The 27,011-nt window shown below is 31.8% G+C and overlaps 1 protein-coding gene across 2 annotated transcripts; it reads left to right on the forward strand.

The window, feature by feature from the left end:
* Positions 1-558: 558 nt before the first annotated feature.
* Positions 559-27,011, forward strand: LOC145265411 (uncharacterized). Of its 2 annotated transcripts, none has more exons than XM_080121238.1 (7): positions 559-1,232; positions 3,960-4,054; positions 7,370-7,513; positions 16,519-16,712; positions 19,239-19,327; positions 22,792-22,941; positions 26,893-27,011. In XM_080121238.1, exons 1-7 carry the CDS (start codon positions 936-938, stop codon positions 26,989-26,991), a joined length of 1,068 nt encoding a protein of 355 aa, XP_079977364.1. In that variant the 5' UTR covers positions 559-935; the 3' UTR covers positions 26,992-27,011. The 2 variants fall into 2 exon arrangements, with proteins under 2 accessions (XP_079977364.1, XP_079977365.1); XM_080121239.1 differs by having other exon boundaries at positions 566-1,232; positions 7,373-7,513.

The following is a 27,011-nucleotide window of genomic DNA, read 5'->3' on the forward strand; positions in this document are numbered from 1 at the left end:
TAAATACACTTTCCCCCAAATCCAAAAATATAACCAGAATTCAATACGGTCCTGGATATGACCTTAAACTATATCCGATGGTGAGGCCATTGCTCCCAGGTCCACTCTGACCCGGAGTGGTAGTACCTGCTCGGGTCCCAACTATGGGTTGAATAGAAACCGACGTGAAAAAAACAAAACAAATATATTCTATCAAAAACTTTTCTTCAAAATCACTGGATTCGGCATTAAATAACCTGAAAAGGGTTGATATGCCGTAAAACAAAAACCAACCAACTAGAATTCAATAGGTAACTCAACAGATCACGTTTTTTCCTACTAAAAGAATAAATAAATAAATGAATAAATAAAAAGATAGAAATACAGAAAAACCGTTATGATATATGCATCCGTCATGGGACGAAAATGTCATATTCCAAAAAATCACATAAATTGATCAAGTAATTTTTTTTACTAATAAGAAAAGCAAATTTCATGAGGAAGCGAGAACGTTGTGTCTTGATCCGCCATATTTAATAAATAAAGTGGTTATCTCCCCCTTAACAACCTCTCCAAAAATTAGAGATTTCAATCAGCCTACGATATACTATTAAGCGTTAAAAATATGAAAAAAAAATGATTTTCTCTTTAAAAGGAGACTACTTGATCAACTTAAGTAACTTGTGGAATATGATATTTTTGTTTCGTGACGTAAATCATAATTTTAATTATGTTGAATGCTGGACTTGGACCAAATAAATAAAATAATTTCGTGAATGACATTATTTCGTCCATTGTTCAAACTGTCCGCATACAGAAAGTCTGCATTGTTGAAGCTCTTTAGTATGAAAAATCCCTAAAATGATTTTATCAAGGGAAATAACTCTTTAATCTTTATAAATTCATACGTTTATGTCCGGAGACATTCTCCAGTTATTTCTTTAAAAAAAAGAAAAATGAAAGTCACCTCAAATAATAAAACCGATTCAGAGTCTAAAACGTTCAAGTTGAAACGGATAAATTGGAAGAAGAAAAAAATTATTCATCGAAAAAAAAACAAGAAAGATGGCGCCACCACGTGTTCGACAGTCGCAAATAATGATAACACGACGAATCGTAAAAACTTGTTAAGTAAACGTTCAGCCACGGAGAAATGCGGTTCAACTTCTATAATTACACCAGTACGTCAAAGAAGTATATGTCTGCCAACTGACAAGCAAGATTATTCTCCAAATTGGAAAGATTTATCGAGTGTGAGTATCATTTCAAACTTGTTGATTCAATTTGCATTTTTTTATTTTGGTAATTTTCTAAACTCACCCCCGTCTCAAATTAGGTGGTTAAATTATTATTTAGAAACCCATTCTTAATATGGGGAGGGACGATTGTTAACTGTTCTGTACTGTTCTCGTCTAACAATTTAATAAACAAAATTTATCTAAAAAATCGCACCGTAAACTGCAGAAGTACCGTCGGTGCATATTCAGATTGCTATTTATGGCGATAAACAAAAATGAAGAAAAACCGGGTTTGTATTACTGTACACATAGATTCGAAAAAGTTGTCAAAAAAACAAATATATAACAAATAAATGTTATCAAAGGCAAGATAAGTTACTTTTCTACCAAACTGGATATATTTTTCGTGTTTTTATTCAATGTAACATGTTTATTCAGACCGAAAACCATACAGTGTTTACCGATGTATTGGAACATTCAAGATAAAAACCGGATAAAATACTGTTAAAAACTCGCTCAATATATGTTACCGTGACATAGGTTGACATATATTATTCGGTGGGTTTTTAATAGTATTTTGTATAGTTTTTTATTTAGAACACCTTTTTCCAAACTTACGGTGTTAAAGAGGGTGTGAGACGCCATCTTGAATTTTCGAATACATACATCGGTAAACACTGTATATTTTTCGAGCTGAATAAATATGTTACATTGAATAAAAACACAAAAAATATATCCAGTTTGGCAGAAAAGTAACTTATCTTGCCTTTGATAACGTTTATTTGTTATATATATATATATATATATATATATATATATATATATATATATATTTTTTCTTTTGACAACTTTTTCGAATCTATGTGTACAGTAATACAAACCCTAAGTTACTTTTCTAATTGGATATGTTTTTTAGTGTTTTTATTTAATGTAACATTCAGCTCGAAAAACAGTGTTTACCGATATATTGGGAAATTTAAAATGGCGCCCGACTCTCTCTTTGACATGGTAAGTTTGGGAAAGGAGTTAAAAATAAAAAAATATATACAAAATACTGTTAAAATCCCACCGAATATATGTCAGCCTATGTCACTGTAACATATATTGAGCGAGTTTCTAACTGTATTTTGTCTAGTTTTTTTTATTTATAACTCCTTTCCCTAAACTTACCGTATTCAAGAGAGAGTCGGGCGCCATTTTAAATTTTCCAATACATCGATAAACACTATGTTTTTCGAGCTGAATAAACATATTACATTAAATAAAAACACTAGAAAATTATCCAATTAGGTAGAAAAGTAACTTGTCTTGCCTTTGATAACATTTATTTGTTATATACTTGTTTTTTGACGACTTTTTCAAATCTAGAAACAAGCGTCTAATGGTGGTGTGTGCATATTGTAAAAAGTCTCCGACATTCAAAATTGAAACCCAAGCAATAGGAAACGAAAAGGTGACATATGCAAATTAAGATGATGGAATTTGAGCATATAAAAAAAGCTGGTATTTCTTTCATCGAGGGAAGATATGTTTTGGTTGATTCAGAGTCGTTTGAACGTATGGTAAATTTGTGTGTCAATGGGAAGAAAGAAAGACGGATTTTCTATGATTGTCTAAACAGGAAAAGAAAAAGGATTGTTGTTGTTACGTGTGTTTTTTTTTTTTTTTACGCGAACATTTAAGGGCATTCGGCAGTCTAAAGACGAACTTAAATTTCAACCCTAGAATATCAAAGACCTCAAATCTCAATTGAAGCATATTTTGTTTTAGCGAAAAAGGTGAATCCTGATTTGTTGTTTTAAAATTTTGCAAAGTCTTTGGTGAATTATGTTAAATGTATATCTGGTAATAATCAGTGAAAAAGTCACAAGAAACAAATTACAATTTTTTTTTCTAGTCATAATTAATTCAGAGTGAACAGTCTCAATTTATAATTATATATAAGTTTAATGAGAAACGGTACAATTTTGTATAGGGAAAACAAGTTCTTAGGAAAAAGTCATCTTTATCAAGTTTTCTTGTCTGATTTTTAAACTCGGATACAAATAGCTTTTCAGCTGACAAATCAAATTTTCCTTCAAATTAACAATTTTTTCTTTTTTATCAAACAATTTTTTGTACGATGTTTTGAATATAATACCTTAATTTGCTACAATTCATAAAAAAAAAAAATTTGTAGTGCAGGCAAATTAATATAAAATTTTTTAAAATAATCACCTAAAGATAAAGAGGAAATAATTTGTGTTTCTATTTGAATAATATAACAAGTTGTTTACCTTACATTTAAAATTTTCTTTTTTTTTTCTATATATAATTAAAAAAGTGTATCAACAAACTGCATTCTGACCAATGCCGGGTACAACTAATTATTTCTGTAAAGTCGACCCCATCTTTATGGTTGGTATCTTTTTTAACAAAAGTCACATAAGTTTAGTGATTTTTGAAAAGGATTGGTACGTGTCGTTTTGCCCATGTCTAACTGATTAACAAGCTCACTAAATGCCGTGGTTTTTCCTGTTTTATCTAATGGGCTGTGTCTAGATTTTAGTGTTTGTTGTCAGCTCAACAGAACGATCATAGCGATAACAATGAGAGGATCAACACGTGTGTATCAATAATCAAAAATTGGCAACAAAGCACGCCTATATAAAGGGTTTGTACAATCATGGTAAGTAAAAATATGACTAAGTGATTTATTGAATTTAGTAGCAAAATTAATTTTTTTATCTTTATTTCTTATAGAATCTATCGAAAACGTCATTGGATAAGAATTCTTCCAAATCATTAGCATCAGAAAATAATTCACCTTCCACAAAAAAGGTGAAAAATAATGAAAAGTAAGTGTTTTTAAAAATATTTTTTATCAACGTTAAAAGTTACTCTAGGATAACGGTGATGACTGTAAATGATTTTTAGTTCTGTTTACCTAAAACTAAATGCAACTTTCGTGAGCAAAGTTTCCTTCCAAAAACTATCTATAGAACACAATACCATAAAACTGCCTCTCAGATGACTGCAACATGGTCGTTTTCAAGTCCAATGTTAACAAATTCTTGTTGAACCATCCTCTTAAATAATCTCAATAATGGTTACCAATCTTCACTGTCCTTTGGGCAAGGACCTGTGGCGTAATGGATAAAGTACTTGATTAAATTCAATTAACACCCTGAAGTGATATTTAAAGATCTGGATGAAGACACTCACTGGTGATCAAATGTATTTTCTTTTTTGAATTTTCCTAAATTTTGGTAAATAGTATTTTTATTTTCACCTTTAAAACAATTTTAAACACTTCCTAATGTTTTATCATTAAACTAGTAGGCTGCCCGGCATTGCCCGGTTGTAAAATATACCTAAATATCATAATTTGATTAATGCAAATTTCATATTTATTATTGAACCCAGTATATAGTAATAGTTTAAAAAGTTAAAATAAAAAATGACTGGTGCGACACCACGGGGAATTGAAACCCAAACGTTTAGCTTACGATTGACTTTCTCCCTTTGATGCCAATCACTGTACGATGAAAACACGTTTACTGCAAAACTGAAAATTAAAACATGAACCAATATTAAATCATATTTGTTATGCTGTTGTTCGACCTTCACCTGACAAATTTCATTTTAATTTTCACATTTTGGCATTGATTTTCCCCGACCAAGATACAGATATAAAGTTTTGCATGTGTCCGAATACCCTATATATGAAGTTTCATGTCTGTAAATCAAAAACTGACGGAGGAGTTTGATAAGCAAAATTTTTCAAACAAAAATACATATGTATATATGAATATAGAAAGAGTTTTGTATTTACTATAAACTTTTTATGCAAATATTATGTAAGTATAAATCATGTAGAATGTCTGCACGTAATAGTTAACGATGATGATCATCCCATAAGAAAACCGAAAAAAACTAATAGGGAATTAATTAAAATGAATGTTTAAAAGAATATGCAAATTAGCTAAATCTTTTGCAGATGAATGCAATTCCATGACCCATATATAACAAAGTTGTATTTTCTTTTTAAATAAATAGAAAAAAGGGTTTTTAATATGAATATCAATACACAAAAAAAACAACAAAAAACAAATTTATAGGAGTATAGATATAGTATTAAGAAAAAGAAAACTAAAAAAAAAGATAAAAAGGAAAAATGTTACCTCCCCTTGATTAAAAAAATTCTTAACTATGAAAATATATAAACAGTTACCTCCCCTTCGTCATAAAAAGTCGCAACACCTAAAAAGAACCACAGAAAAAATAAGACTTGACTGCAGAAAATAAAAAAACGAGATAAACAAATAAAAACTAGCGAGTAATACAAGGTCATTAAGGTTAAATATAAGTTAAAACTATATCGAATGCCAATAATAGTAAACAATGTTAAAAATGAAATGAAAACTACCAACGATCCTAAGAGAACAGCAGAAATAACAAACAAATAAATAAAATAACCTAATAAAGACTGATTAATAATACAAAGATAAGTAATTAAGGCTAAATATTAATATTAAAAATAACTGCAAATAATATCGAGTAACAACACGTCCGATATTAATAAATTAATGCATCTGAAACCGATAAATTAATTTCCAATTTCTGTGAACCTGTTCTCCATCTACAATAAAATCTGCCATGCATGTTTGAAAGTCGAAAACACGCCTGACGAAATGGAAGACATGCTGAAATATAGCATCACAGACACACCACCTGACTGACGTAAGTAAGAACATCCTCCATGTAAAATATTGTATATAAAAAAGTAAATAAAACGTGTATGTGTATGTGTGTGTGTATATATATATATATATATATATATATGTATCAGATGTCCAGCCCACCTCATCTGGTTGCGTATAATCAACTTCTTGATACAAGGTACATCAGCTCGCATGAGAACATCCACATCAGATATAAAAGTGCTCCACCTGATGCCCAGAATGTGTCTCAGGAATTTCTGGTGCACTCTCTCCATGACTTTTATGTGTCTACCATAAGTTGTTCAGGCCTCAGAAGTGTAAAGCAGGGATGGTAAAATACAAGATTGATAGACACTGATCTTTGTATGAATAGTTATACCCCTGTCAGACCATACTCGCTTCTCTAAGCCACCAAAAGCCTTAGTGGCACGCTGTATCCTATAGTTGACCTCAGCATCCAGGGTTCCATCTCTGGCGAGAGTACTACCCATTTGATAGGGTAAACTATGCAGGGCACAGATGTTCTGTTTGCTCTGTGGTCTATAAATCGAGTGGAGGCCTAAAGCGTCATATGAGCATCAACAGTAGAGCAGCACCAGTTGGCATCCCTCAATCTCAGTTTAAGTGTGACCTTTGCAACAGACTGTGTAAAAGCAGGGCTGGTCTGAAGAGCCACCTTCGTTCGCACAGAAAATAGGAATTGATACATTCTTGATCACATCTCCACATGTATATATGTGTGTGTGTGTGTGTATAAGTGGATATATGTGTACATAATTATATTATAATATTAAAAAAAATATATATTTTCAAAAATACATGAAAATAATTGAGTAATCAACAATAAAGCAAGGGAAAAGATGGTCTTCTGTCAAGAAGTGACAATCACCATATATATATATATATATATATAAAATGTGGCTATGCATATACGCATGAATTGGATCAATAAAAGTAAAACTGCATTGTTGGTTCCATCTTAAGTTGCATCAGTTTGAGTCCTCCGTCACACCTTTGCATTGTTCTGTCTTTTATAAATTTAAATTTCTTCTTATATACACATCAAACAATGCTTCAAGCAAACTACTTTAACCTATTATGAAATTTATTGATTTCATTTTCACTTCACAAAGTTTAGATATTTTAGGCGTAATGATGGAGAACGCTAAGGCAAACCATCCTCTACAAATGATAACCAAAGACGGTGAGAATAATCCACACTACACAATACGAGAACTAGCAAAAAAACTTGACATATCAAAATTCACAATTCATGAGCATTTGATTTAATGGCATTTTTTTTTTTCTTACTTTTCATTTGCTTTCAAATTCGACACAAAATTTCTAGCCAATCTTATCCTTTTTTGTGTATATTGTTATTTTGTAATGATGTCTGACATAAAAAATTTTTTTTCCTCTTACTCTAATTTACCAATTGATTTCTTTTAGAAGTAAAATTTGGTTTGATGACGTTGATAAAACATTAATCGAAATGAAATCGGACAGTGTGAAATCCAGTGCTACACCAAGCAAGAAATCAATGTCTTGCACAATAAATTTTATACCAAATTTGCGACGAATTTTCAGCAAAAAGTAAGCATTCTTTCTTTTGTTTGATTTTTTTTGTTTCTTAGTAGTGATGGGATGATTCCAACATTTTCCCTTATTCCAACACAATTACCAATTCTTTTCTGAATTCCAGATTCCGATACAAGTACCGATTCTAAATGTTTAGAGATTTAATGCTTTTTTAAAAAATGTTCAAATTATGATAAACCCCTAGGTAATATCTACTTATATTTTGCAAAATGTAAAAAAATACACTTGGGAAGAGGGGCATATATTATAAGAGCAGATCTTTCCAAATATTTTTCTTGAATGTTTTTCTTGTAATCGATTGAAAATTATGAGACACAATTTTGTTTTCTTTTAAAACAAAGTCAAATTGCATTTGTTCATCGTTAACACTATCTAAAATTTTCATAAACAATTTGAAAGAATCGATGATTGATATGCAAAATAAGAAACAGTGTAGAAACAGAATAGTCAATAAAGACCATCCCCATGTCAAGTTTCTACATAATGTTACTATTTAGAAAACCTTCTTAATATGGGGAGGAGGTGTCTCTTTTTACTATTCTCTGCTTTCCCTCTATGAAAGAATTTTAATATTTTTTCTCCTAAATATATAGATTAGGTCAGTTAATAGATTGATTTCATTTACTGCGAAAGAAAAACAAAATGCAGATTGAAGTGAATAGTATCAGTAAGTAAAGAATTGCCTTTTAGAAAGGTTTTATTAACTGTAAAATACACGTACGCTCTTGAAAGGATCGAGCGGGAAAATGAAACAGAGGGCGCTTTTATTATGAATGTCAATCCCAAGGGGGATAACTCTTAACAACAAATTAAATCATAACATTTTCCCAGTCCTAAAGTATTCAAGTAAGGGGTAATTAATTATAGACAAATGTTTTTTTTTTTTTTTTTTTTTTTTTTTTTTTTTACAATCACATAAGAATCATTTTATTTACAAATAACATATGAACCCAAACTGCAGTTTTTTCAGTATTTAGTCACAAAATCCTTATATTTACTAGGGAATTGTCGAACTCGGGACGACCTCCGCACAGATTGGCAGGAATGCTGATTTTCAGTATTATTTTTTAGTGAAATCTGATTTTCTTCAAGATCAGACGATTGATTTTTGTCTTCCTCATGACCAATGTTTTCATTAGTAGAAGGTTCAAATAAAGTCTCTGAAGTAGTAGGATTATTATTAGAGTTTTCTTCATTTGATGAGTTTGGAGCTAAGTCTCGAACGTTGACAGTGGTTTCAGTACCAGAAGGTAGTTGAACATAAGCGTAGTGGGGGTTGACATCTATTAGGGTGGCAGGCGTTACAGGAGGGTCATGTTTACTTGTTTTAGTGTGGTTTCTAATATATATTGGGCCTGGTTTAACCCAAGAAGGAATTGAAATTCCGGAAGCAGATTTACAACTATATTTAAATAGTCTATCATGGGGAGTCATATTAGTGGCAGTACAAAGTAATGATCTAATTGAATGAAGTGCGTCCGGTAGTATGTCTTCCCAATAAGGTAGTTTCATTTGATTAGAATGTAATGTTGTTTGAATGGCCTTCCATAAGGTACCGTTGAGTTTTTCAATCTGTCCATTACCTTCAGGATGATATCTACTTGTTTTAGAAGTAGCAATTCCTTTTTTGTGTAAAAAATCCTTTATTTCTCTTGCTAAGAAATCAGAAGCACGGTCAGTATGTATCATGTCAGGCAAACCAAAAATTGAAAAGAGTTTGTTTAGACAGTGGATAATGGTTTTGCTTGTCATATCTCTGCAAGGAAAAGCGAAAGGAAAACGGGAATACTCATCAATTAGAGTAAGTAGATATTTGTTGCCATGTATAGAAGTAGGTAGAGGGCCTTTAAAATCAAGATTTAATCGTTGAAAAGGTAATATGGCTTGAATGAGAGTCCCTCCATTGGTATTGGCGAATTTGGGTTTCAGTAATTGACAGGATGAGCAAGAGTCAGTAATATTCTTAATTTGATCCAAAGTAAAAGGGAGGTTCCTCGTTCTTATAAAATGGCTTAGTCTTGAAACACCAGGATGACATAATTGTTTATGTAAATCACGAAAATCTTGTAGATTGTAAGTAAGAGCAGAGATGCGAGAGAATGTGTCAGCAGCAATATTTTCAGGTCCAGGTCGATAAACTATAGTGAAATTGCATTGGGATAATTCTATACGCCAACGACATATTTTGTCATTCTTAATTTTTGATTTTCTTTTATTGTCGAATATGAAGCTGATGCTCTTCTGATCTGTGATGACTTTAAAGTGCCTGCCGAGTAGAAAATGTCGCCACTTACGGAGAGCTTCTACAATAGCGGCTGCCTCTTTTTCTACTGCATGGTGCTTAATTTCGTTAGTATTGAGAGTTCTTGAAAAAAATGCAATAGGACGACCTTCTTGATTTAGTGTTGCAGCAATGCAATAGTTACTAGCGTCCGTTTCTACTTCAAATTCTTTATTTGGATCTACCGTTATTAAAGTGGCGTCTTTTAGATCATTTTTCAATGTTTGAAAAGATTTTAATACAGATGGAGGTAGTGGAAATTCTTTGTTTTGATTTAGTAATAAAATTTTATCAGAAAATTTTTTAATGAATTTGCAGTAATAGGAAAACATTCCAACTATTCTTTTTTGAGATTTAAGATTCAGCGGAGGTGGCATTTCGAGTAATGGTTTTAGTCTTTGATAATCGGGAGCTATTTGATTATTTTCTATGGTGTAGCCGAGTAGAGTAATAGAACTAGAAGAAATTATGCTTTTATTTTCATTTAAAGTGATGTTATATTGTTTAGCAATTTTGTAGAATTTTTGAAGATTGTAATCGTGTTCTTGATTTTTTCCACATATAGTTACGTTATCAACATACACAAAGGTATCGGTTAGATTTTCTTTTTCTATAATATAGTCTATGCTCCTCTGGAAAGCACTTACTCCATTGGTGACGCCAAAAGGAAGACGAGTAAATTGAAAAAGTTTGCCACTTACTTCAAACGCAGTGAATTTACGATCAGCATGATTTATAGGTATTTGGTGATAAGCAGATTTTAGGTCGAGAGTAGAGAAGATGTTATATTGAGCGATGTCGTCTACCATCTTATTGATATTAGGCATTGGGTAAGCGTCTAGTTCCGTGAATCTATTAATGGTATCGCTGTAGTCGACTACCATTCTTTTCTTATGATTCTCATTCGAAGTTACAAGAACTTGCGCTCGCCACGGAGATATCGAAGGTTCAATTATGCCTTCTTTCAACATTCTAGCAGTCTCTTCTTTTATGAATTTGTTGGCGGCAAAAGTGTAACGTCGGGATTTTATCGCAATAGGAGTAGTATGAGGAGAAAGATTAGAAAAGAGAGGAGGGGGTGGAACGTTTATGGTAGGAAAAAAATTATTCGTGTTTATAGCTCCAATTATAAGTTTGTCTCTAGGACCGTCGAATTTAAGTGTTACTTTTTTATATTTTTTTAAAATATCTTTTCCGATTATTAAATCAATGAAAAGGTTTTCAATGATTTCAATTGTTATTCCAGAATGGGTTTTATCTTTCAGTATTAAATCCACGACAGCTTCGCCAGTTATTTTAGCATGTTGATCGGAAGCAGCCAGAGCTATAGTTTTGTTTTTAGGTATTGTGAAGAGTTTAAGTTTTTTAGTAGTATTTTCATTAATGAATGTTTTTACACTGCCGGAGTCCACCATAGCGTTCACGAAGTGCCCGTTAATTTGGCATTGAGTGAATGTGACATCTTTGGAGTTAGTTCCTAGTCAGGATAGAGAAGGTGAGGGGTAGTCAGAGTCGTCATAAAGAACAGCAGTATGAGTGTTAGAAATAGAAGATTTACACACTTTAGCCCAATGACCATTTTTTTTGCATTTTTTACATTCGGCGTTTCGTGCAGGACATAAATATCGAGGATGACGTGATTTTCCACAGAAAAAACAAACCCCTTTTGGATGCATATTTTCTTTAGTCACAGCTATACGATTGTAGCCCGAAGGATTATTTGTAGCTGCTACAGTAAAGTTATTTGCGTAGCTTATCGAATGCTTTTCTGCTTGTTCAAGAGATCTGGCCGTGGCATATGTGTCTTGTAAAGTCAGGATGGGTTTTTCTAACAGTCGTTGTCGGATGGACGAAGAAGAAATTCCGCCGATGAAAGCTTCCCGAATGTATTGATTTTTGTTTTCTTCAGCAGAAACCGCTTCGAAGTTACATGTTTTGGCAAGCATTTCCAATTGTAGTATGAAGGCATCTATATTTTGTGTTGTTTGTTGCTTCGTCGTCATCAATCGATATCTATTATAAACAATATTTTCAGGTTTTAAATAAGCGGCGTCCAATGTTCTTAATGCACTATCGTAGTCGGTTTTATCGCTTATTAAATCGAAAACAGAGGCTGAAATACAATTGATCAAGGCAAAGAAATTATCTGAAGTGTTTTCGATTAATCCGTTATTATGTGAGCGGATATAATTCTGGAGGGTTAATTTCCAATGCCTATAGGATTTTTCGGAATTAGGGCATGTAGGTTCCACCTCGAATCTGTCGGGACGTAAGATTCGATCCATTATTTTTTTTTTTTTTACAGTTAATAAAATTGAAGTGAATAGTATCAGTAAGTAAAGAATTGCCTTTTAGAAAGGTTTTATTAACTGTAAAATACACGTACGCTCTTGAAAGGATCGAGCGGGAAAATGAAACAGAGGGCGCTTTTATTATGAATGTCAATCCCAAGGGGGATAACTCTTAACAACAAATTAAATCATAACACAGATGATAATAATAGTAATACTGTTAATAATGGCAACTTTGTACAACACCTAAAAAGAACCGCAGAAAATAAAAAACGAGATAAATAAACAAATAAAAACTAGTGAGTTTAAGTTGCCATTTTAATCACTCCCTCAAAATGAGATTCTGCATTTTTTTTGTTTTTAGATGATTATGTGGCTAATAGAAAAAAAAAATTATTTTAGAATTTTGAGGAAGTTGCGTATATAAATTTAATGTATAATGACCATCAGTTTCAAATGATTCTAACTTTTTATGGACATTCACAAATTTTTACCACTAATCTTATCTATTATAATCGCCCAGAAATCAAAAATTAAACAAAATACTGGTTGAAAATTACATTTTCACATGATTGACATTTATTTAATGTTTTTCTACAAGCATTTTGTTTCATTTTCGATTTTAAGCGGATATCAGGGCTTATGGACAGGTATTTTATTGTTCTAACTTAAGAGTGGACACTAGGTTTATTTTGAACTAAAAATTGCTTTAAGATAAGTTTAAACACAAATAATCTTATCCATATAAGTTGAAGAGTAATTTATGCAAGCATTTGGTAACATATTTGTTGCATAGTTGTTTTTTCATCTCTTTTTTTCTGTTAATTACAATAACAATATCTTTTTTTTGGGAGTGGCAAGGTACCTTTAAATGTAGATATAATTTATTCTTTATTTGACAAATTTCTAAATGTTTTCCCTTTATGTATATTCAAGATTTTGATAAAATTATGGGATTTTCATCACTTGTGTGTTGTGTCCAAAATGAAAAAATGCAATAAAAAATTATTTCCAGACAATGAGTGTCACGCTGGCACAGGTGAAATTGTAATAAATTGTCCAGAGAATTAAAAAATTTTTAATACTTAGCTGCGAACTTCCTGAAAGGCAGCATAAAGATATTTGGCCAGTAGGTGGCAAAAAGTTGCCTCATGAAAGAGGCAAGCAAAATCTAGAATGTTTAAATTGTTCGCCATAACTGACCAATAAAAAAATCTAAATTAGTCAGTTAGTTTATGGGAATAAGATTTATAATCTGTGGTTCTGTTGTCATTAATCTTTTGTTGTAAATGAACAATTTTTAACAAATAAATACATTTGTGTTTGTTTCATTTTTTTTTGATTTTTTATTTAAAAAAAAAATTAAGAAAAACGATATTAGAATTAAAATTAAGCTAAAATTTTCCCGATGGCGATTCAAATACCACAAAAAGATTTGATTTTTCCGATTTTGATTAATCGTTCTAACACGAATTCTTAATCAACAAAATCGAGAGGACAAGACTGCCTAGCTTCTTCAAAGAAGGGACATAATCTACTATCATGCATAAGGGAAAATTTGATTAAGAAATTAATTTTATTTATTACTAAAATTCTACTTAATCTTCCATTATTTTTGGTCGACACAAAGTTTTGCTTGATATGTCAGTATATCAGATAGTTTCTCTGTTGTATTTCAAACAGTCATATTTCATTTGTGTATCAAACACCAAAAAATATATTACAAAAATAGTTAAGATATCTTGATCAGATTAAAGAAAATTTAATCTATTTCGATTTTGAAGTTTTTATTAGGATTTTGTATTTCAAATATTTCATTAATAGTGAACACCTATAAATGGCACAAAATTTAAAAAGAAAGAAAAGATTTTTAAAAATTTTATGGATATTTTGTATTGTTGAATATTATTTTTCATCTTTTTTTCGTTTACAAATTTTTTTTGAATATTTCAGTAAATTGAAATAATAGAAAAATATATTTTGACATTTTGAATTCTGTTTTGCTGCTGGAAGCAAAAACATTAGTTTACATTACTTTATTGCCTATTATTAAATTGTTGCACCAATAAAAACGATATTTAGAATGTCAGCAATTATGTGGAGCCCTTTTAAAGGGAATTAAGTATTACCAGAAGTTTTCACACTTCTCAACTCATTAAAAATTTGAAGAAAAAAAAAAAAGAACCATGATTAAATTTGAAGATTTGAATCTTTTCTGGATTTGGGTCCCAAATTCTCATTTCTAAAGCTGATCATTTGATTTGTAATTTTACAGCTACATATCAACATAACATATTACAACGATTAATGAAGTATTAATTTAATACCATTTCTCTTTTTGTATTGCTTTTTTTAAAAAACTTTTTCTTTGTTTTTGTTAAGAAAATTTTTTTTACTTGTTTTATTTTCCATCTTTTTTTTTTTTTTTTTCAATTTTGGTGTTATTTCCCGTTTGATTTCATTTAAAAGATTTTTTTTTTTTTTTTTTTTTATTACATTTTAACCCCAAACAAGGCACATTGCCACTTTGATGTAGGAGGCTACTATCAGGGATATAAGCTACAGGGGTACTATGTGGGGAGTTGGGCAGCAAGATGTCGGTTCACGTTACACTTGAACTTCTGCATGTCAGTACAGTTGGGGAAGCCGGAAGGGAATTCCAAAGTCTAGTGGTTCTGGGGAAGAAACTACTAGAGTAGAAGGCTCTCTTACATCTAGGGATCTCTACTGTGAAGGGGTGAGATTTAGCTGTTTGTCGGGTTTGTGGGAGGTATTTACGTCGGGGGGGGGGTACAAGTGCTTGCAGTTCGTCAGAGCATTCACCGTTAAAGTACTTGTAGAACAGGCAGAGGGATGCTACATTTCGTCGATGGACAGAGGCTGGTGACTCTTTTTGCCAGTCGATTTGCCTCCAACTCCACACTGAACCCTGCTAACCACCCCCTCCCTGACTTTCCTTTGCGGAAAGACGCCACATTAGACGATCTGAAAATCACCCCTTCTCAGGTGCATGCAGATTTTTGTCCATAGGATGATTTTTTTTATTTATTCAATAATTCCTAATTTCCAAAATTTTAAATATGATTTTGAAAGTTAAATTTAACTAGTGCGGTATCATTTAGTTATTAGATTATTACTTAGCCAAATTGTTAATAAACTATGATTTTTTTTTTTTTTTTTTTTTTTTTTTTGTTATTGTTTTCCAAAAAGCAAAAGATCTAAGATAGAAAATTATCAAATTATTAATGTGATATATGCCATAGTCATGTTGATACACCGGTTCTTGTTAGGTTTTCAAAGTTAAGCAATGGTGAGCATGGCCAGTATCAGATGGGCGACCATTTGGGAATACCAAGCATTGTATGTAGAAGATGTGAACACTTCCAATAGTTCTTGCATTTCACCTGGCCTCCAGTTGCTTCTATCCTGCCTTGCCGCTGGATCAGGCTGGTTTTGGGCAAGAAAGTGAGGTTTGCTCTGCGCAAACCAGATACACTTTAAACAAACTCCCAGCACGAGTTGGCCATCATTCCTAGGATAATGGGAATACCTTCGTTGTTCTGACGGATGAACCGCATTATTAACGTGTCGCATCTATGTGATGAATCTATCCGCAAAGGAAACTATTGCTTGTGTCACGGTTGGTATGAAGATAAAGGTTAATTGAGATAAAGCTTCTCTTTATGCTGCTATATTGGCTGTTGAATACGATGTAAACCTGTTTCAGATATTACGGATTATTTGAGTTGCTATTCTCAATTTGGTTGTTATTTTTACGTTTCAGCCGATGTGACTTCCAACCATCTTTAGATTTGTCTTCTCAAACTTGGGAATCTTTATGTTGAACTCTTTAACGCATATAGAATTTAAAATTTTTCAAATTTTTTTTATACAAATTCGCCAGTTTAACATAAAAGAATGATCAAAATTATCCAAATTCTAAATCTTCTTGGTCACAAAATTTCTGACATTAACTACAACAACAAAAAACAAAACGACAAAAACAAAACTGCTATTGCTGATGAAAACGACAAAGAAAAAAAATTGCTATTGCTGACAAAAATAAAACTGCTATTGCTGACAAAAACGACAAAGAAAAAAAATTGCTATTGCTGACAAAAATAAAACTGCTATTGCTGACAAAAACGACAAAGAAAAAAAATTGCTATTGCTGACAAAAATAAAACTGCTATTGCTGACAAAAATAAAACTGCTATTGCTGACAAAAGCGACAAAGAAAAAAAATTGCTATTGCTGACAAAAATAAAACTGCTATTGCTGACAAAAGCGACAAAGAAAAAAAATTGCTATTGCTGACAAAAATAAAACTGCTATTGCTGACAAAAACAAAACTGCTATTGCTGATGAAAGCGACAAAGAAACAGATGTATTTCATGTACAAGAATCTTTTATTTTTTTTCATTCAGAGTTTCAGAATATGTTGCTATTGATTGTGAAATGGTTGGTACGGGTCCTGATGGGAAAGACAACATGTTAGCCAGAGTCTCTCTTGTTGATCAAAATGATATTTGTGTGTACGATAAATTTGTTAAACCCAGAGAATCTGTAACAGATTATCGAACAGCTGTCAGTGGAATTACTCCGGAAAAGTTAGAAAATGGTAAGTTCTTGCTGCTCAGCATTTATTGCCAAAATTACAAAAAACAATGTGATGTTATCATCATATTGTAATGTTGTGCTTGTAATAATCAAATCAAACAAAGTGATAGAAATAACAAAAAGTGAGTTAACAAATGTATGTTACAGAAGTACACTTGATTCTGCCACAACGTTTTAGATGTAACTGTATTTAGTGTCTCTGAATTTATTCTTGAAATTATTAGATCAGCTTATCCCATAACAAGTACTGTCACCGTACTAACAAGGCTTGTGAAATAGGAGTTTGACCGTTTTAATATTTGGAATCAAGAGTGTGAGCTATCGATTCTAATGGTCTTCTTTTAACAATTGTCTACTTAGTGTTTTTTTTTTTTTTTTTTTTATAAACTATATTGCAATACTCCTCCGCATCATTTATCCATGTTTTCCTCTTAAATCCTATATATATATATATATATTTGTATGTTTTGGCAGCAAGTCATTATTTGAACATGACAGTTATTCTTTTTTTTTTATTTTTCTGGATATCTTTTCGATTTGCCGAGCGGTCTTTTTTTATTTCAGTCGGCATGTTGTATAAAATGTCGCCCAAACGTTGTTGTTCATCCATATTTTACTCAAGCGCTTTCTATTTAATAACAAGAAACTAAATAAATAAACTATAAAATCGAAATTAAAAATAATTCATCCTTAACCATCCTGCACACACCTTTTAATCAATAAAAAAAAACTATAAATACACTAAGCCTCCAAGAAAAAGAAAATAACAACAATCGCTCCTGATGATAATCGAGCGCATCGATAGAAAGTGCTTCAGTAGAATATAGCTGAACATCTTTTGGGTGCCATTTATATAACATGCCTAATGAAATAAAAAAGACTGTTCGGCGAATCAAAAAGATATCCAGAAAAATCGGAAGAAAAGAATAACTCTGTTGTGTTCAATCAGACATGCTTGAATATATATATATATGTATATGTGTGTGTGTATATATATCTTATCTCCTCCAAATCAAACTGTCCATCTTTCTACTAGAACCCTCAGGTCAAAGATATGTTCTCAACAATCTTATCCATTTGAAATAAGTGGCCTTTTTTCTGTTAGGCTGAGGTATGGTTCCGTGCAGTTCTAGGAATTTCATCTTTCTAGGTTTTACCTTCTCTCTTCGATAAGAGGTTAACTTATTGCCTGAGGCTACCTTATCGGAGAATACAAGACAATTTTGGGGCAAAAATTCTCTATCGAATGTTATTACTATGACGGTTATATTTTGTTACCTTTTTATAAAAACTATTGGACTATTTAAAATTTTTTTAAAATATTTAAATATTTCCATAATATAAACTATTTAAAACGTTTTTCTAAACAAGACAAAAAAATTCCAATTCTAAAAAATACTAAATGAACTATAAAACATATTTTCAAACACAAGAAAATGAACATTTCAATAATGCAAAAGTTTTATTTGATTTATTTTTAATAAATAAAAATTCTGATCATAAAAAGCAATTTGATTTTATATTTTAATAATTAAAAAAAAAAAAATAGTAAAAACAAATTATTACTTCACCCCCCCCCCCATCCCTCCTGACATCCAACCTAAAATGTAATTGGTAACAGTTTTCTGATAAAGACAGTTTATCAATTTCCGAGTTCAAAACCAGAAACCATCATCAAGTAGACTGTTTCTCCTGTATCCATTTTTGATATTGTTTTAAACAATTATATATATATATACTAACAAAAGTATCCGTCATTGACTGTGTTCAAAAACAACCTACATAAAATGGACTCTGATTTATGAAAGTATGATAGGTTATGAAAAGGAAGGGTTATAAATTTCGGTTGAATTTGGGGGTATCAAAACCAAAGCAAAATATGATGAAAGTAAAAATAAAATAGATAAACCCCATAATTTATTATACCATACCTGCTCACACTAAAACACTTATCACAATATTCTGTGGATCTATATTAAAAAACCTTGTTAAACTTTGTGACATATTTCCATTCTATGGAGGTCAGATGTGAACGAACACCCCATAATTTTATTATACCATATTTCTTCAAACTGAAACATAATTATCAAAGTATACTTACGCAGATAGATATGAAAAGTCTTTATTAAAGTTTGTGCCTATTTCCATTCTATGGAGGCCAGGCGCGAACGTAGACCCCACAATTTTATTATACCATCCCTATTTAAGTTAAAACATACTTATCAAAGTATTCTTATGTACATCTATATCAAAAACACTTGTAAACGTTTTTTTTTAATTTTTAAATATTTTATTTCCATACTTTGTGGACCAGGCGCGAACGCAGACCCCCACAATTTTAATGGATCACCGTTCTGCCAGATCAAACATAGCCATTCCTGTGTCTCGATACATCTATCATTATATGTAATCAGTTTTTTAAAATAGTCAACCATATAGAAGCCTATTCGTGACCAGACACACACACACACACACAGCTTTATATATATATATATATATAATTTTTTTTTTTCAATTTCTATTCCAGGTACAGAATTCCAAATTGTTCAGAAAGAAGTTAGCGATTTAATAAAAGATAAAATTCTTGTTGGTCATGCAGTCAGCAATGATTTGAAGGTAAAAACACAAATTTCTTTCATCTTCATCAGAATTAATCGTGTGTCACATGACTTGTTGTCACTGCTGCCCATGTGAGTAGGTGATCATCAGCAATTGTTTTTGTGTACATCTTCTTTGGAATTTTATATGTAAGGTATTCGATTTGGATGCACAGTCTTAGTAATGTTTTGTAATGTTAAAATGTTAAAGACACAATGCTAATAGCAATTAAGTCAGCTAGTATAAAGTTTGACATATACGCACGGAGTACACACTATAATGACTTGCATCTGTAAAACCGAATCGGTTCTTAAAGATGAAATTTTAAACAGGTGACATAAAGTTGAGGCAAGCAGCAGCAAATCAAATAACATCGATACAACACTTCATGGGAGGAAGTGGAATGGTGACGTCGCATTTTTTTCAAGCTGAGAGGTTTTCAAATCAGTTGTCTGTGGAAGCGGGTATGAGACACACCGCGAAAAATGCTGTAAGAAACTTTGATAATGACCAAGTGCACAATTTTAGTTTTAGACAAACAAACATACAAACAGACAGGTGAGATTTGTATTATAGATTAACATTTACTTGATCAGTTTTGCTAATTCTTGATGAAATTTATTTTTACCTAATGTGTAAGTATATTGAAAAACTTTTACTTGGAATACAATTTTTATATGTGACCCATGCTGTATAAGCACCTTCAATTTTTATTTTTGTCCTAATCTAGTGTCTTTTTTTTTTTTTTTTTGTGAAACTGGATTTTCTCTATATCAAAAACCAACCTTGTATTTTAGCTTTGCACTTGTGCGGAGGCAAATAGAGATATTACCTTTAAGACAATCACATCGATAAAAATTGGTTGGAGTTAAGTGATGGATTTTCAAAACCACGCTTGACTCTGTAAAAAAATAAAATAAAAACAAAAAAGAAGAAACTAAAACCTTAAATTATTTCTCACTAAAGGAGATAGTACTTAATTCAGACGAGTAACTTCCTTTTACTAGTTAAAATTTTAACGGTTTAGCTTAAAAAAAATAAGCAGACATAAAATATTTAATAATAAATATTAATAAATATTCCAACAAATATCAAATAAAATAGCATTTTCTGAAAGACTAAAATATGAAAACACTCTTTAGAGTGAGTGGAGATTTGATTTTGAAAAAGAGGGATACCTCGAAAATTTAAAACCCAACACCATTCCATATCGTTCTGATTCAACACACTATATTGATAAACATTTAATTGAAAATTATTGAATTCTTCTATTGATCAATTTATTGCTGTTTCGTATCAAACAGTGGTTTTCACGAAATTGCATTCGCATCATCTTAAAAATATTCAATTTATGTTCAGTGATGAAAGTGTTCCAGGTTTTTCGATTTTAGCATATGGGAAATATAAGACTTCAAATCAAAAGAAAAGCTGAAAAAAGCAGAACACTTGAAGAGATCAGCTCCAAGTCAACAATTCACCAACTATCGGAAGCGAAGTGTAATAAAAAAAAGTCGACCATGTGTTACATAAACTAATGCTGCATCATTTCCAAGAATGAAATTAAACATTTTTTAAAATTATTTTAAGTATGTTTATTATTTATCCTCATTCAGATTTCTTTTATTGTTTTATGTGTTAGAATTGATATGTAGTTTGCTTGAAGCATTGTGTGGGATAGGTATGTAGTAGAGATTTAGAAGGCTATCACAATGCAAGGAATAAAATATAGTCGTTGTTGATGAAAGAAGACGAGAACAAGTGGCGATTTACAAATCAATAAGTACATACATATATGTCTCTATATACATATATTTATTCAGTTGTATTAGGTACAAATGTCTTACTTTTTATGTCTGCAACAATATCCATTATTAATTTCGGAAAAAAATTCCCTTTTCAAATGGTGGACGTGACAGATTGATTCAAAGCATGCTGGATGATGGAGTGGAAGTTACCAAGGCATCCCACATATCAGCAGGAATAAAAAAAAAATTAATAATAATAATAATAATAAAGACAACAAAATAGAGAACATACAAAATTAAAAAAAGGTCACGCTAAAGCAACAAGTTATAAACTAAAATAAAAATAAATAAAAATATAAACATGTTAATTACCTAATTAGACCATACATAAATCCCCTCCTCACATTTGCTCCGAGGCCCCACACAGCTATCCAACTTTCGCTCCATCATCTAGCAAGCTTTGAATCGATCTGTCATGTCCACCATTTGAAAAGGGAATTTTTTTCCGAAATTAATAATGAATATTGTCGCAGACATAACAAGACATTTGTACCTAATACAATTGAATAAATATATGTATATAGAGACATATATGTATGTACTTATTGATTTGTAAATCGCCACTTGTTCTCGTCTTCTTTCACCAACAACAACTATATTTTATGTTCACACGTTAGCTGGAATCGGTACATAATTTCCAACATAAGTGTTTATTTAATCCATGGAGGTAGATTGTTCTTGTTACATCATCCACATGGACTTATGACACAGCGGCTAATATTGTTCCAAAAATCATTTCTAAGCGACAGTGTTTTGAAGGTTGAAAATTCTGTAACATTGTCATTACATGTTAACATGAACACACATGTTGCATGTAGCGACTAATTTCAAAGAAACAAAAAAAAAAAGGAAGTAATTCGGTTCAGCTTTTTCCGTTGAAATGAAATGCATTTATTCATGGTTCTTCCAAAATAATGCATTGTCTCTTATTTTAAGTCTTTTAGTTTATCTGGTGTATTGTGGACTTTACAAAACCCTTCTGCTCTGACACCACTTGCAGGTATCTTACTGCCACCACAGGGCCATACATCCATCTCCCCCGATACGCATTTTTTTTTTTGTCTTCTCTTTCCTCTGCTGTGACATCACATTGTGCACTGGCATTGTCATTTGCATATGTGTCTCCTGCAGCTGCTAGCAGCACTAGCAGCTCGAATTAAATACCTTCATATGTAAAAAAAAAAAAAAAATTATAAAAATTTTAATAAAACCTGCGCTGAGGTAATAAAATAAAGCCAGAAAAACCCCTCAAATATTCACACAAAATATGAATAAATCCAAATAAAATGTCTTCATTTATAGTTTGTACAACGTTTTCATTTTACTTTTTTTTCTTTTTTCCTTCAGAAATTCCTTCCTTCATTTATTCTTTTTTTTCATTTGTAAAAAAGAAAATGGAATTCCAATGTATTTTTCTTAATATTCAAAGACAACATTTTCACATGTTAAAAGGGAGGAAAAAACTTAACTATTTAAATAGCGAGAATATAGTTTTTTTTCTTTATTTTTTTCTCACCCCACGTGGTGTGGCTCTGTTATATTTCAATGCAAAAATCAATCCTCATCTCAAGACATCCAAAACCTTTTTATGTCCTTTTTACCTCAAAATTTTCCTATGAATTATTTATTGTCTGTGATTCCAGCAAGTTTAAAATAATTTTCTTTTATTTAACGTAGGTTCTTTTTTTGGATCATCCTTGGAGAAAATTGCGAGATACATCAAGATACAAACCATTTAGAAAACTTTTCGAAGGAAGAACTCCTTCACTAAAAAATCTTACCCAGAAATTTTTGGGTGTTGAAATTCAACATGGACAACATAACTCGGTAAAGTTTAATTTTTGTTTTTTTTTGTACGAGTTTTGGTGTAAAACTCAAACTTGGTTTTAGTATAAAACCAAAACTTTGTGCAACTCAAATGCAGTAAAAACCCTTTCAAATCTTATATCACACCATAATTTTTGAGAATTGTAATTGTTCTGTTGATAAAATGACCTAATAATTCTCGGAATGAAATAAACAGAATATTACATCTATTAACATTTGGTTATGATTAGTGTGTGCTAATGAGTCGAGAGACGGTTTTTAGTCAAGTTATATGAAAAGAGAGTAGAAAGTTTACTTTTGGTTTACTTCCAGCAATATTGTATTTTTACTCTTGCTTCCCTTTTTCTATCCTTTAGTCCTCACATTCCAGGTTTCTGATAAAGAGAGAGTTGCTGTTTTCTGGGTTAGAATATATCTATTTAGAACTTATTGGCTTCATGAATATCCAAAAAACACCATATCTGCCACATTATTTTTTAAAATTCCATATTAGTGCACAAGTGAATAATTTCAATTTCCAAATCTAATAAAATAAAATAAAAATCTTCATTTTTGAGCAAATCTGATGCCACTTTTGGATTCCTCGTGTCAAAAACTTATCTGAGTGAATTTGCAGGATCACTTCATCTTCCAAATTGAAAATATTCAAGAAAATATAATTCTTAAAATGTCGCCCAGGTGATATCTTGTGCAATTCACACAAAGCGAAAAATGTTTTAGATTGACAACTGCTTTGATTTAGATACTCAAATTTTCAGGATTTCTTAGTTTTTATGCTTTTCTATCTGTGGTGTAAATTTCAAAAAAAAAAAAATTACAAAATTCCATATTTCTGGACGATTTGAAATGGAATTATGCTCTTACTATTTTTATGAGCAGTTGAAAAAATTTTAATGACACATTTTAGAGATTAACTGAAAAATAAAAGAATTAAAGTCACTTAATATGAATCGCATAATCGACTGCAAAAAAAACAAATACCATAATAAAAATGTGTGTTCCAAATATACATAAAAAAGACCCCAATTTTTTTATACTCAAAACAAGTTTCATAAAATTGATTAGACTATTTATCTGTACTATTTGTGACGGTTTTGTTATCAGTTTGGAAAGAAAAAAATCGTGCACTGAAGTTTTTTGAAAAAAATTGTCAAAAAATATTTGTTTTTCTTTCAAATATATGGATTTTATTAAAAAAAGAAAAAAAAAAACTTGAACAAAATTTAATCTTTGATTTAACACGTGTTTTATACAATGACATGTGTTGGACTGTTTTTAAATGTTAACTTTATTTATTCCTTTTTTCTCTTAACTCACTTCCTCATGTTTTTCTTGATTTTTTTTTTCCCTACCAACTGACCCTGCTACCTCAACTGTTCTACATCTACTAACCCAAGCACTCTCATCCATTCTTTAAATGTAATCAAATTAAGTCTGCTTTTCTGCATGCATCTCCCTATATTGTTCAGATTTAATATTCCTCTGAAGTCATCAGATCTAAGCTTGTTTTTCAGACTTAAATTACATTACACCATTGTATGGCATAATCATGTCGACACGCTAGTTGTCATAAAATCATTGAAGTTAAGCAACGTTAGTATCAAATGGGTGACCATTTGGGAATATCAGGCACTGTTTGTAGGAGGACATCGACACCTTGCAAAAATTTGACATCGTCATCTCTGCTGATGAGAATATAAGAGACTGGGAATTGCTTGTGAATTGGATATTCCCATGAAACTCTTCAAGGAAGTCGATTCAATCCACCGTCAGGTGAATGTCACTGTTTTTGGTATGAGTGCAATATATTGTATCATTCTATAATCATTTCTCTTCATGGAACATGTGTTATTATCCATGGAACATGTATAGACAATCTTCACTGGCCAGATTTCACTTTCATACGTCTTTACATCGCACGCACATACTAGATTGACTCTTCCCTTGGTCAACAGCCGTAATGCTCTGATGATTAGCGATGCCATTCATTGAACTTATCCCATCAACTATTGCAGTCATACTAGCGCCAACTCCTCCCTGTGCTCCAATTTAACAAAACTTTTAAAGAACCTCATAAGCATCTCCATTTAAATATTTTTGTTATTTGGGTTATTCAGACTACTGTTCTCATCTGTGATGTTATTTTCACAATGTTTTGGTGGATGTAACCTCCGACCTTCTTCAGGTATATCTTGTCGAATGGAACTTTGTACACCATAAGTACACGATAACCTATGGCATAACTGATACGTGCTAAATGATAATCAGTTCTAAGTGACAATCTTCAGTGTAGATGATGCTAAGAATACAATTACAAAGACTTCTACCTGGTCATGGCTGATGGAACAAGAGCAAACTAGCTTCATGAATAAAGAATTTTGTTAGAAATTCTGAACAGATTTTAGTTTGACAAGATGCACTTGAAAAATATCGAAGGTTACATTGACATAGATGTTATGAGACCAGTAGTCCAAATAATACAAATTATGAATCCTCATCTAAAAAATTTGAATCGTTGCATCCAAATATGCATTCCACACATCTGAATTCTCATATCTGTCTCCATTGTTTTACAATTCTTGCACACAAACTGGTTATAAATCACTCAGCCAGTAATTCCATACCATTTCTTGTGTATCTAATGCTTACAAGTATTACAAACTGGTTTTTCTGCAACTTTCCAACACTACAATCACTGATCATAAATTTGGTCTTGTTAACATTCACTTTCGGATCTTTGCTTTGCGTAGCATTTAATGTATTGAAATGAGGTGAAGTAAAAGTTTACTATGAGAGAGAGAAGCGTTTTTAAAAGGAAAATGTTACGCACACTCTCTTTTTTTTTTAATTTTTTTTTTTATTTTTATTTATTTATTACATTTTCACCCCAAACAAGGCACATTGCCACTTTGGTGTAGAGGGCTACTATTAGGGGCAGCAACTACTGGGGCACTATGTAGGGATTTGGTCAGCAAGATGTCGGTTCACGTTCCACTTGAACTTCTGCATGTTAGTACAGTTAGGGAAGCAGGAACCTGGAATGGAATTCCAGAGTCTAGCGGTTCTGGGAAAGAAACTACTGGAGTAGAAAGATCTTTTACATCTAGGGATCTCTACTGTGTGGGGGTGGGATTTAGCTGCCTGTCAGGTTTGTCGAGGGTGTCTATGTTGTGGGGGTACAAGTGTCTGCAGTTCGTCAGAGTATTCACCATTAAAATACTTGTAGAACAAGCAGAGGGATGCAACGTTTCGTTGATGGGACAGAGGCTGAAGTTTAAATGCCAGTTCAGGGCCTATCAGATTGACGACTCTTTTTTGAACCTTGTCTAGGAGCGAGAGACTAGTAGCAGATGCACCAGCCCAAATGTGGCAGCAATACTCCATACATGGGCGAATGGTGGCCTTATAGAGGTACAGAATACTTTCAGGTGTCAGTAGTTTTCTAGCACAGTAGAGAGAGCCTATCTTTTTCGCAGCAACCCTGGCAATGTTTTCAATATAATTGTTCCAACTCATGTTTCCTGTGAACGTTAGGCCAAGCAGTTTGAAAGATGTACTCTCAGACAGGGAGTCACTGGCCATTGCTATTGGTGACAGAAAAGGTTTCTTGTAATTATTGAAGGAAACCAGTTTAGTCTTGGCAGCATTGAATGTGACCATCCATTTATGTCCCCATTCCACTACAGATTGGAGGTCATCCTTTAGTGTTTTTGCCATTTCTTTAGGCATGTGTTCATTTGTTTTCTTGTCATGCCTGTTATAGAGTGTAGTGTCATCAGCATATATACCCATCTCAGAGGCAGTTTTGTCGGGGAGGTCATTAATAAATATCAGGAACAAGAATAGACCCCTGAGGCACTCCCTCTTATGTTCCCTGGTCAACATAAGCTAATCCTCTTAGTATTTTCAAATACACATATTTGTCTTTTAACGTTTTTTTTTCTTTTGTAGGTCATTGATGCACAAGCAACAATGAAAATCTTCAAGTTACACATGCAAGAATGGGAGTTGAATTATGGGAAATCGCGAAATAAAAGCTGGAAGAAATAAAATTTTATTTTAAAAACCTT

The sequence above is a fragment of the Euprymna scolopes genome, chromosome 40 (genome assembly GCF_053919585.1).
Source record: "Euprymna scolopes isolate OS-2025 chromosome 40, ASM5391958v1, whole genome shotgun sequence".
NCBI classification, from domain to species: domain Eukaryota; kingdom Metazoa; phylum Mollusca; class Cephalopoda; order Sepiida; family Sepiolidae; genus Euprymna; species Euprymna scolopes.